The 13,197-nt window shown below is 49.6% G+C and overlaps 1 protein-coding gene across 1 annotated transcript; it reads right to left on the bottom strand.

Moving 5' to 3' along the window:
- Positions 1–8,077: 8,077 nt before the first annotated feature.
- LOC144369731 (NUT family member 2F-like) lies at positions 8,078–13,194 on the bottom strand. The gene is made up of 5 exons (XM_078029839.1): positions 12,530–13,194; positions 11,263–11,391; positions 10,140–10,279; positions 9,274–9,669; positions 8,078–9,082 (listed from the first exon to the last, which is right to left on the bottom strand). The coding sequence occupies exons 1-5, from the start codon at positions 13,192–13,194 to the stop codon at positions 8,760–8,762; spliced, it is 1,653 nt and encodes a 550-aa protein (XP_077885965.1). The 3' UTR covers positions 8,078–8,759.
- Positions 13,195–13,197: the final 3 nt, after the last annotated feature.

Genomic DNA, 13,197 nt, shown 5'->3' with positions numbered 1-13,197 from the left:
GAGATCTCAACTCACACCTAGTCCTCATGACAGATCCACCGAATATCAGCTTCACCCAAGTGGTTTTTCCTTAGGTGAAGCAACTCAAGTACTCAGTGTCATTTATTTTCAATGGTGAGCTGAAGCATATAAGGTTCAGAAACTGCTTGAGATGTTATAGGAAGCATGTAGTGACAGAGGAGTAAGCCCAATGCCACTTTGAAAGAGTTTGAAGGCCTGTTTCTCCCCTCTTCTGTAGGCTGCCCTAACCCAGCCTCAATCACCCAGGAGAGACTTTTTATGACCCCTCCCAAATGTGAGCTCCAGATACTGCCTTCAGGAGAGGGAGTGACTGGCTGGGCCTGGAGCAGGGTTTCAAGCAGCCCTATGGGGAGAGCATTATCAGGAGGAAGGATTTGAAATTTTTGGTTAGGGCCTCCCTACCCTCACAGGTGGTGCAAGGACACAGGCTACTGCTCATTGGAAGATCAACTGTAGAAGAGCTGTAGAGGGCAAGAAGTGAGCCAAGGTCGTTGGAGATGCTGCTTCCAGCCTGGAACAGAAGGAGCTTGGAAGTCCTCACTCCCACTCTCAAAACAGGAAGGCTGACAAACTGAGCATCCACACCTCTTCTTAGGTCCTTCAGATAATTGAGGTCCCCAGGCAAACGGTGACCCTCACATTTGCAGAGACATTCTTATCTGGAGACTCAAGGCGTACCTGAAGGGAAGCCAGGGCGCACACACCTGGCACCGGCACCAGTGCTGGGTGAGGAAACCTAAACTGCAGTGGAGCAGTTGCTGGAGACTTGAACTCCAGAGAGGCCATGGGAGCACTGGGGCCCCTCACTCCCTTGGGTGCTACCTCCAGGAGCCTTGTCAGGTTCTCAGGCTTTAGACCAGATGATCAAACAGTACCCCTGTTTGTGGCAATGGCATGGGGAAAATAACCATTCTGAACTATTACCAGAGTATTAGTTCTACTCTATAAAAGCTGCTACAGGAGAAAGTGTCATGCCAGAGCTGATCTTTATGACTTTATCTGCATTTAAGTGACTTGGAGTGGCAAACATCAACCTCCTGCTCCCTCTTTCATTCCTGCCCTATCATGGTTGGGAGTGCATGAAGGCTCCCTGTGAGACTGTGAGGTCTAATCCTAAGACTAGGGAGTGCTTCCTGTCCCATATGCTCACTTCAGCACCACCTCAGTAGGGCTTCTGTATAATGAGAGAGGAAGGAACTGTCTCAGCCCATAATCAGTAAGGATCCACTGGGCAACTAACAGGCAAGAGCGGAGACGAAAGTAAGGACAGCAGAGGAAATACAGTCTGTCACCCCCATGGCCATGTCAAACAGTAAACAGCCTAAAATACTCACCAGATAAGCACGAAACATCGCACTGCACATTGATGAACCTTTCACCCAGCAGATCATATGTGACTTTGTACAGAAAATTTCAAGGTATACATGAAGAAGAAGAAGAAAAAAGAAGAGGATGAGGAAGGAGAAGAAGAAACAGAATCAGAGAACATTTCTTCAAGGAAAACCAAACATCAAAACCAGGCTTAGATTTAGTGGGCATTTTGAAAAATTCAGATCAAGAATCTGAAATAATTATGAATACATTGTGGGCGATGTCAACAGGCAGATGGACACTCCAAGAAAGAGTCAAAAGGAAATTCTAGAAATCAAAAGATATTATAACATAAATAATACCTTTAAATATTTAATCAATAACCTGGTGCAATGGCTAATTTTAATGATCACTTTATTAGAGTAAGAGATGCTTAAGATTAAGAGGCTTCTGGGTTTGGCAATGAGAATGTGTCTAAGTACAATTAATATACACTAATAAGTATAATAATATACAAACTGGACGAGCTTGGAATTAATTTTTTTATTTGGAAAAATAAAAGATTTGTGAATGGTAATGAAGCACATGAAAATATGTTCCGCATCATCAGGCATTAGGGAAATGCAAATTAAAACTAAAATGGGAGACCGCTTAATTTGAGTTGAATGGCTGATAAAAGAGATGATATCCAAACTTAGCAAGGATGTAGAAAAAGTGAAACCCATTCACATTTCAGCAGGAATGTAAAATTAGAGACCTTTTAGAAATCAGTTTGGAAATTTATAAAATATTAAACAAAAACTTACCACATGACCCAGCAGTTTCAATTCTCAGAATTTACCCAAGAAAAACCAAACTGCATGTCCAAAAAGAAAGTAAGTAAACTAAAGAATTAAAATAAAATAGTTAAAACAAATGTGTCTCCACAAATACTTTCACAGGAATATTCATAGCAACATTGTACATAATATCTCCAAACTGCAAACAACCAAATGCTTGTCAACTGGTAAACAAATATCATAGTGATACAACCATGGGATGGAATAAAAAGAAGCATAATACAGGCACCTGCCTAGAACTTCAAATAGGTTATGTTAAGTGAAGGAAGCTGGATGCAGAAGACAACAAGTTCTGTGGTTTTATTTATCTGGAATGCCTAGGAAATGCTCATAGGAAAAAAAAAAGGACTTAAAATTATTGACATTTTTCTAGGAGTGGAGGCAAGAGTGAAGATAGCAAGTTAGGTGATTATTGCCCAAATCCATGAATTTACCAAAAATCATTGAATTGTCTACTTGTAATGAGTGAGATTTATAGTATATAAATAATATTTCAATAACACTGTTTTGAGGGGAAAAATAAAAATGGTATGATAATGGTGAAGGCACCTAATGTGGAGTTGGGTTGCCAGTGCAAATCACCTTGGAGACCTGACAACACCTACAACTTGGGCACCTGCCCAAGTGCATCCTGGCTGCATGGAGAGCCTTAACAGCAAGGGCTTTGGGGATGACAGCACTGAGTTACGAATGAAGACTGCCGTGCTGGAAAAAATAAGCCATTTTGTAGGAAGGGGCATGAGTACAATTTAAGTCTCTGTATAGTTTGGTGGAAGGAGTGGTTTGTCCAGAAGATCAAGAGTTTAATCGTGTTTCAGGAACAGGTAGTTTGTCCCACTTGGGTCAGCATGGTGGGGTGGGGTGCAGCCCAGATAAAGGTTGAGCTGTGGTTCCCAGTGGTATGTGATTAACAATGGCTTCTTGCTTCATTCCAAGTGCCCAGAACCAATTCTGCTCCATTTGATATTTTTTCCTGACAGTGGCAAATAAAATAAGTTCCCTATAGTCCTGAAGTGTATGGTCAGACATGAAGCAAAAGCATAAGAAATAAATGCAAAAATGACACCTTCCTTGAAAACTCTGCTCACTGGCTGCAGGTCTTCTTGTACCCGGGTATTCCCATTGGCCCCTCACAGTATGTGTGAAGGGCTGGGGGTGTGGGGAGAGAAACTTCAGGGTTCAGGGACGACAGCAGTAGCAGCAGCAGCCAGAGGCAGGGTCTGGCTCAGCTCAGGTCCCCACAGCCCCTGACCATCCAGAGTGCAGAGTGGAGCGTGTGACCTGTCCCTGACCTGGGACTGACCCAACTATAGACAGTCCCTAATATAACCCAAGTCACACCCCTTCTGTCCCCTCTAAGCCCTGATGGGTGCATTCACTGGAGACCAAACAGCCTGGAGGTCCTGACTCCATCCCAAGACAGACCCCCACTGACACAGTGTGTGACACAGCCTGACCTCAGCCTGACCTATATTGAGCATGGCTGGCACAAATCCAATCAAGTTCTCCTACGAATCAATGAGGAAAAAAAATGTAAAAAGGAAGCTACGCACCACATGGCTTGCCAATCATTGGAATGGGGAGGTTGGCAAAGAACAATGATTTTACCACAAGGTGGCCAAGGTTTAGTGCTATTTATGGAACAAAGAACTGGGGAGAGTTCAGGCATGCACGAAAGTGACTGGAGGTGAAATGGGTCATATCTGTCATTAGTAATCAACTTCATTGTTCTTTAGAGGACATGGGTTCCCAAAGTGGTGGCGTGGGTGTGATCCAGTTGTGGGGTTGTCAGCCCCAAGACATCTAAAGGTCACCATCAGACACCAGTAGAGGCCCAAGGGAAGTCAGTGGTTTCAACAGAAGCAGGTGTTACAGCCCTAAAAATTAACCTAGGAAAACATGATCATCCTAAACCCCCACTTCAGAGGTGTTATCTCCACTAATGGGAAATGACAGAAACTGTAAGTATCAGAGCCTAATGGAAAGAAGTTCGGTCATGAGGGTGGGGTGCTCTTGATGTGCAGAGGACCATGTCCTCCAATTTGTTTCCTTGTAGCCATGAGGTGAAGAGGAATTCTCACTACGGCTCCTGCCATAGTGTAGTGCTCTCCCGCTGGACTGAAGCAATGTGTCCAAGTTACCATGTAACAAAGAAACAAACCACGAAACCATGACCCAAAGTTAAATTTCCTCTTTTGAACTTGATTTTCTCAGGTATTTTGTCACAGTGACCAAAAGCTAACTCATCTATCAGTTGTCTCTTCCCATGTCTCCTTCTCCCCCATCCCCAGGCCTAAACCACCCTACTACTGCCCACGCCCTAAGGGTTTCTATTCCACTTGGTGGTAAGTGCTCACAATGAATTTCTTTTTAAAAAATATTTTTATTTTTAGTTGTAGTTGGACACAATACCTTTATTTGACTTATTTATTCTTATGTGGTGCCGAGGATGGAACCCAGGGCCTTGCACCTGCTAGGCGAGCACTCTACTGCTGAGCCCCAGCCCCAGCCCACATGAATTTCTCATGCAAAAAAATGTAGCTTTCTTTTGCTCTGAAGAGAACTGAGAGACATCATGGCTTTCTTTACACAGCTCTCTAACCAGGAGGGCTCCTACCCACTCCACAGACTAATTCCTCTTGGACAGCAGTCCCTACAGCCCCTTATAACTGCCCCCTATATTAGAGCATCTCTCTAGACCCCTTCCCTCAGTTCAGCCCTCTTTGCCTATGTCTATGAATTTATTGCTGATATGGAGGCAAAGTCTACGAAAGTCTACTGAAAACCTTAGAATTCTAATATTTGATGAGTGATGTGTGTCATGAGAAGGTCTTCCTAAAGATTTTTATAATGAGCTAAAGTATAAATTTTAAGATGTTAGCAGACCACGGCTCAGATGTTGGCTGGCATGGCACAGGCTGGCCAAGGTCCCGGGAAACAGGAGACTCTGACCAAGCCTACCCAGTGCAGAGACACCAGGAGGAGTTTCTTCAACTGAGTTTCAATGAAGGTGCAGCTAACCAAGGGCATGCATCCACAAGGGGCCAGTCCCTGTGGTCACCGTCAGAAAGCAGAGCACATCAGTAATAGGGGGAGTGGGTCTTGCTGGTTGTGTCAGTTGACATTTCCCTAGGGCGCTGTGACTTCTTCCCCTAGAAGCCAGACCTTGTCCTCTTATCAGGCCACCTACCCAGGAAGACCATGGCCATGCTGGGGTTTTGTCCATCCTCGCTGACCAGCATCATTCAGGGGAGGAGAAAAAAGCTGTCTAAACACATACTGTTTCCAGAATTACATCTAGAAACCTGATTAATGGCACAGGGGCCTGAAGCCTCCAAAGCAGTTCTCCATCCAAATGAGATAGGAGGGCTCAAAGTTGTCAAGAAATACTTGAGAAAACATTGTGTCCCTGTCTGTGAAACCCATGGAACCTGTGTCCTATGAAGAACCATGGTGTTTGATTACACAGACAGACCACAAACTACATCACATCTGATCCCTTTTGTGCATGTCAGAACTCACTCCAGCTCTTATCAGGAGCACTAAACTTTAGCCTCCTTGTAATTAAACCATTCTCCTTTGCAAACTTCCCGGTTTTGTAAATGTGCAATCCATGTTGTGTAGCCTCAGTTTCTTTTTCTCATTGGTTTGTAGGAGAACTTGGTTACATTTGGGACGGCCACAAGGAACACAGGTCAGGCTGTGGTCAGGGCAGGGATGACACTAGGGAGGGTCAGAGCTATGTCAGTGGTGGTTCTGCCTTGGGATGCAGTCAGAGCCTCCAGGCTGCTGGGTCCCCAGGGAGTTCATGGTCAGGACTGTAGAGGGGGTGGGAGGGTGGGAGGAAGGCCATGATCTCTCCTCAGGCCACTACACAGGAAGACCATGGCCATGCTGGGGATCAGTCCAAGCACACTGTCCATGATCATTCAGGAGAGGAGAAAGAAGCTGTCTAAGAAAAAAGACAAAACCACTGTTTCCAGGCTTATTGCCAGAAACCTGGTTAATGGCACAGGGGACTGAAGGCTCCAAAGTGACTCTCCTTCCAAAGGACACAGGAGGGACCAAGGATCTCAAGAGGCATGTTATAGAAAAGCATGCCCCTGTCTGTGATGGCCATGGCTGCCACAAATGCCTCATGGTCACTCAGAGCCTTTTGCTTCCATAGAAGGTCCTCCCCAGATGACTCCGCCCTTTGGGGGCCCTTAAGTGGTCCCAAGCCTGGAAAGCAAGGAGTCCTTCCCCTAACCATGCTTAGGCAGAAACACTGGGAGTATCTGCTAGGACACTGCATGCTTGAGCCCATCTATTTAATTCAAATAAATTTGTTTCCCCATCTCCTTATGCCAACAGTGGCTGTGCATCCCTTCATGATCTGTACCTCTTCCCATTCTGCTGCAGCATGAGTCCTAATGAAGGCTCTTAGGGATGGGTAGAGTTTGTAGATTCAGACTCTCATCTCAACTGGAGCAGGACAAGTTGGTCGCACTGAAAACTGGCAAATTGTGCAGGTCAACCTTAAGGTGGCCAGCACAGAGAGTGACCCAGAGCAGTGGCAAGCTACAGGAGATGCTAGGTCTGTCAGATGAGTTCCAGGGCATTTTTGGAAGTGGCTGGCTACTGCCCCCAGGAAAGCAACAGGAGAACTGCTGCCACTAGGAGCTGGGGTTTGATGACATTCAGTGTCAGGGGACTAACACTACGGTCTGAGAGCCACATGTCAGTCCTCAGATCCCAGAGCTACACCACCAAGGAAGATGTGCTTTGCCTCTTTGTGATTCCTCTTCATGTCTGGCCCTCTGATAATTGGTAAGAGAGATGTTTAAGGGACACAGATCATGAAGGGATGCCCAGAGAAGATTCCCTAAACCAAGAGAGGCCTTTTCAATGGTGCGATGATTAGGGTTTTGTCCTAGGATAAGAGGAAGAACCAGTCTAAATCTGCAAACAAGACCCAGTGGATGGACGCTTGTGCTCCCTTGGTCCTGGCAACCTGAGTTATCTCTTCTCAGTTCTCACTGCATGGACGTGCACAGACCACATGGCAGAAGGCAGCAGCTGCAGAAGATGTTTCCTACCAAACTGCCTTTATTATAACTGACAGTCCACCAGGGTACAGCTTCCCACCAAGGCTTGAACATTGTGACCCTCCCCTCTAGTACCCTCCCTTCTGCCCCCCCACCTGCCCTCTTACTACATTCCCTGTACCCTCCCACCCCCTTCACTTTCCTGAGAACCCGCAGGAACTGCCCTGTGTGGGGAAGAAGGTCTTCACAAGCTGAAGACCTTTGGCCCTTCTGGTGTAGAATGAAGCAAAGGTGAGATCTTGCCTGAGGGGCAGCCACCCCAGAGGCCAGCGGCCAACACTGCTGTCCTCAGGGCCTCTTCTTCTGGTTGCCAGATGACACACACTTTCTCTTCTGAGGCCGTGAGGTTCCACCTAGCTCCAGGTCCACACCTTGCCCTCCGATGACCTGGAGGGGAGGCCCAGTGCAGGGTATCTTTTGCACATTGCATGAGCGTCCAGTGAGAGCGCTCTTCATGGTCCTGGCACCTGGAGGAGGGTGGGAGCTGAGGCGTCCCCTCTTGGGGGGTGGGGCCTGGAGTGCTTGGTCTCCTGAGCACAGGGTTTCTATTGGAGGGGCCTGGCTCTGGGACAGTCCCCAGGGCAGCAGGCGGTGCTGGGAGATAAGGAGGAAATCCAGGCTTTGGAGCTCATCGTCCACACTGCAGCCATTGGCTGTCTTATGTGGCCCCCCAGCAGAAGTGGCTTTTCTGGGACCCACTACGCCTTTGTTCCCCAGGTTTAAGGAGGAGGATCTGCAATTATGGGGAGGATGGTTGGAGTGGATGGTCCCCAACGAGGATGACCCACGACGGCCTTGGAGGACAGCAGTGTCCTTCGATCCCAGCAACTCTGGCTCCATGGCCCTGCGCCTCTTCATGACCTGGGAAGCCACCTCTGTGGAACAGTCCTCCATGCTGGCCCCTTGATCAGTGTGATGCTTCCGCTTCTCTGCACCTTGGTTGGCAGGTGCCTGGGAAGCTCTTGAGTCCTGTTGGGACATACCATGACCTTGAGGCCCCTGCAGAGCTGCTTCTTCACAAGCTGAAGGAGAATATGGGCACTGGCCAACTCTTCTACATGCATGACATGGGCCACAGGGACTGGGACAATCATTTCTATGGGAGGTGGGAAGTGAAGGGACAGACTTGAGTCTCTGCTGGCCACCCTCCTGGGCTTTCTTCTTGATGCCCTGAACCCATCCATGAATCTTCTGTCTCCTTCCTTTCCCTTCTACATCCTGTGTCCTGTGAAGTCACTCAAGGAAACATGGATCATAGGTAGGATAGGGACAGATGACGTCCTGTGGGCCACATGACTAGGGTCCTGTGCCTTCCTCATCTACGTGCTATCCCTTGATCCTCTGTCCACCTGTGGCCACTCCCTTTCTTGTCTATTTGTGTCCCTTTGTCTCCTAGCTGGCCAGTATTGCTCTCTGCCTTATCCACGTGGTGTCTTTCTCCACCTCCCCTAAACCTGGTTTGTCTACCTCCATAGTTCTCTGTGGTGCCTCTTTCTCTTCTCTATCTTTTCTTTCTCCCCAACCCCTGGTGTTCCTGCCATTGTTTGTGAGGAGTATAACCCGTGTACCTCCTACCTGGTCTACTGGGGGACCCTACTTCCCTCTCTACCTGGGAAGGCGTGAGTTCTTCCTCCTGGTCCAGCTCTTTTGTTAGCGACAAGATATCTATACATGGTTCAGAGGAAAGTATTTCTTCCAGGAAGCGGGAGTGAATTATGTTCTCTGCCTGGGATGAGAAGGAAGAGAGTGTGAGTGACCTTGGGAGTAAATAGCCCCAAGTCAGGAAGACTTCTAGTAGAAACAGGAAGCAATGATGATCCCATTCTCATTACACCATGGGGCTATTATAGCCCAACGACCTGCTACAAACATTTAGAAGAGGGCACGCATGTGTGTGTGTGTGTGTGTGCATGCACACCCCACACATACACACACACATACACATACACACACCAACTCTGCTGAGAATCTGTGCTAGATGATCAATTCCATGAGTTTTGCAACCTTGACTACACCAAGATTGTAGGCGCAGCCCACCTTGTTGATAAAGTCCTTATCGACGTAGCTCAGGAGACTTGAGTCTGGGTATAAATCCTCTATTGCCTGATGCTCCAGTCCTTCCTCTCCCAAGATATCAGCAAGCTCTTCTGTGGACAAGTGGGAGGGCTCCCATGTGGGAAAGGTGGTAGGCCCAAATAGCTCATCCATGATGTCCATGTACTCTTGGATGGCTTCAGGTGGGATCTCCTCAGGCGCCTTGGTCTCAGGCCCTTTGGTCTTGGCCACCTTGTTCTTGCGCGCCTTGGTCTTGCGTGCCTTTGTCTCAGGCACCTTGGTCTCTGGTGCCTTTGGTTTGGCTGTTAATGAGCAGGCGGGCTGTATTTTGGGGTTGGTCTCTCTGGAGGTGCACCCTAGGACAGGGAAGACCAGAGTGGTGCATGAATGAGGGATCCGTGTTCATCCCAAACCCTGGGTAGTAGGCAAGGCTCAGTGGACCTAACCTGGCATGCCATGCATGAGGCAACCTGACCTAGGACCTGAGGGATATAACAGTGCACCAGATGCGCCATCTAGGAGAGTCTAGCGGGAGGACATTTAGAGAGACTGAAATTCCATGTTCTCTACCCTCCAGGACCCAAGTCCTGTGCAGATGATATGTGTGTTCTTTGGACAGACAAGGAGACAAAGGAGCTGTGTACTTGTAAGGGTGAATACGCAGTTTAGACTGGGTGGCAGGGACCTCAGGGGCTGGGGGCTGTTCTGCTTCAAGACCAAATCCCCCACACTGAGGAAAAGGTCTTATTTGAGACCACAACTTGCCTTAGCCCTTGTCACCATTCAGAGACTGTCGTGGGCTCCTGTGGGGAAGAGGAAACCCTACCTGGGCGTTGGAAAGCCTCCAGGACTGGCGGCTTTGAAAGTTGCAGCATTGGAGGTACAGGAGGAGGTCGGCACTGGAAAACCCCTGTCAACTGCATCCTTGGATCCTCCATCTCCTCCGCAGCCTCAAACTCCATGAACCTTGGTGGGCAAGGGAGGCACAGGCTGAGCTGAGAAGCAGGTCAGCCATAGCAGGCAGGTGCTAGCCCCATACCAGGGAGGAGCTGGGGGCAGAGATATGGATCTGTGTCCTGAAGTGGGCCAGGCCAGCCCAGGAGGGAGCTGCTACATAGGAGGAATGGCCGTTCTGAGGGAACACCACATCAGCCAGCACCTGAAGGGAATGAGCTCTGAGTGATGCGGCATAGCCCCTAGGTGACCCTTGTTTCCCCTGTCCCTGCCAGGAACCACATGGATCAGGCAAGTTCCAGAAACTGGTCAGGGCAATGATGTATATGAGGGTCCTGGCCCAATTAAGGGATGCTGAGGCTGGGACCTTGAGCCTTGGAAGGATCACCTGGGAAAGAAAGGCACAGGAGGGGTCATGTGGAGGTGGAAGCTAAACTGAGAACATTGGGTTGCTTCCTCGGAGGGCTGGTTCTTTTTCTTCCTTTCACTTGTTGGAATGTCTGGGATTTCATAGAGCAAAGGCAGTAAAGATCGCAGACCTGTCCTAGGGCATCTGAGGTTCTGGATGCCCCTGACCGTGCACTCTTCACTGCCACCCCCTTCTGGCACATTGGCTTGAACGCGTACCACTTTCATGAGCTCCAGTAGTCCCCACTCTAAAGAGGTGCCAGTTCCCGGGCAGGTGGTGTGTGTGAGGCTAGTGGAACTCTTTACCTCTGCCCAGACAACAAAGGAGAAGGAGTCAGTGTGGCTGGACTGGTTTCTCCTCCCCATTGGGACCCTGAACCTCAAGACACAGTTGGAATCACAAACATTGAGGCTGGAGATTCTGGGATTGTTGTCGAGAGGATGTCCAGCGCTTCAGCTAGAAGGAGCTGCAATTTGGAGAGCTAGACCCCTCAGAGCCAACACATAGGTAGGTGACATGCCCTACCCACCCTGCTGTGCAAACCCTGGATTCCCACCTAGATTCTGGGCCCCGGAAGCTAGCTCACTTTTGTGAGGTCTCATAGAAGACCATCCGTTCAAAGTTGCTGGTGCGCTGCCATTCCTTCCAACCCTTCCACAGGCCCTCTTCCATGGTCATGGTGGGCTCCCGTCGGGACAGAGACCGAAGCACTGGGCTGGAATTCATCAGGATCAGTGTCCACAAGGTCACCCTCCTTCATCGGCAGACCAACATACCTTCCTAACTTTATTACTACTTCCCAGTCATGTGCACCTCAAAGTATTGACATTGGACTCCAGGACACTCCTACCAACCTGAACACCAAGGGCTGCATTGACCAGCATGATTGTGCTTGGATTCCTCTATGATGTGCTGTCCTAGGTGCTGAATGTGGATATCCTCCCACATTCACCTGGTGAAGCCCTAACCCCAGTGTGATGGGATCTGGAGCCTGGCTTTAGTGCTCAGAGGGTTAGATGAGACCCTGAGGGTGGTGCTTCATGGGGGCATTGGTGTTCTTCCTGGAGAAGGAGGAGACACTGAAGAGATGTCAGTCATGGGAGGACACAGGTGAGCCAGCTGTCTTCCGAGCAAGGAGAAGAGCGCGTTCATGGGACTTTAGGTCAGGTACCCGTTACCTGGGAATCCTGACTCCAGGACTGTGAGAAAGGAATGCCTGCCTGTGTCTGTGTCCACGTGTTGCACAGTATCCTGTATGGTGGCCCAGGCTGACTAAGACCGTGCACAGAATGGCCTGGGAGCACAGTTACAAACTGGGGAAAGATGAACATGCCCATGCAGTGTCCAAAGACAGCATCCCCTTGAGTGTGACATCACCAGCGGGTCCCAATCAGGAGTTCATGACAATGTGTGTGGATATCTTTAGAGTTCTGTCTAGGGGCCAGCACCCCTAAGCTCACTTGTGGTTGGGATGTGCTCTGTGCCAGGAACAATCAGGTCTATGGTGGAAGGTGAAATGACTGGGGGAGGGAGCATTATGTGGAGTCAGACAGCCAATTCCAGTTTCTGGCCCACATTACCCCAGGAACCTCCTGTGACCTTGAGTCCTCCTGTGATGGTGATGATCATTGGAAACAAAGATTTCCTGCCCTCACAGGACTGTGATGGGCACCTGACATAAGGCACATTTCATTCTCTGGTGTGAGGGGATACATCTGGGAGTGTAAGGGTCTCAGCTTGTCCCCTCACCCTCAGGACCTCTCTTCCAGTTCCCCTACATCCCAGCCTCCTCTCTCCAACCCACGCTCTTCCTCCTCACAGAGCTCAAGGGGGAGCCTGAGGAGAACACTCACATGAGGAAGCAGGAAAATGCTTCCACATCAGGAGTCTGAGGAAGGTGCCTGCGGACCAGGGTCTTGAAGCGCTGCCAGCGCCGGAAGTTCTCATAGACGCTGGAATGTCCACCGGAGTCCTCTGGTGGCACCTCCGCAGCCGGGAACATGGGTGGTGCACCTGCCCCATACACTGTACCTGGCCACTGGCGCGCATTCATTGGGAACATGATGGGGGCCACCTGGGCAAATGGCCGAGGTGCTGGAGGGCGCAGGCCCAGGTGCCAGTGGATCCCATAGTTCTGGATCCCCCCACTTGCTGAGGCAGGCACAGTGGTCCTTACACCAGAAGGTGCCACGAGGAATGGAGCAGGATGCTCCACACCCCCACAGGAGACCCCTGGGGCCCCCCAGTTGAGGGGTGCCTGAGTGTGGGCAATGTTCTGAATATGAGGGGGCCCTGCTGGCCTCAGTTGTGGCCCACATTGTCCAAGGGTGGACAGCCCTGGCACATAGAGTTGTCCAGGGTAAGCGGACAGCACCAGAGGGTTAGCCTGGGAGATGGGTGCAGTCACCCGTGGTGCCAGAGGCGGCTCCCAAAACGGCTGGTGTGTTGGCACAGGGGCAGCTGGAAGAAAGGGCAGGCCCCTGAACGCAGACATGTGGGCACCAGGATTGAAGTTCATGCC

This window comes from Ictidomys tridecemlineatus, chromosome 13, assembly GCF_052094955.1.
Source record: "Ictidomys tridecemlineatus isolate mIctTri1 chromosome 13, mIctTri1.hap1, whole genome shotgun sequence".
NCBI lineage: Eukaryota > Metazoa > Chordata > Mammalia > Rodentia > Sciuridae > Ictidomys > Ictidomys tridecemlineatus.
Note: the sequence above shows the minus strand (reverse complement) of the source record. Positions and strands in the feature narration are given on the sequence as shown.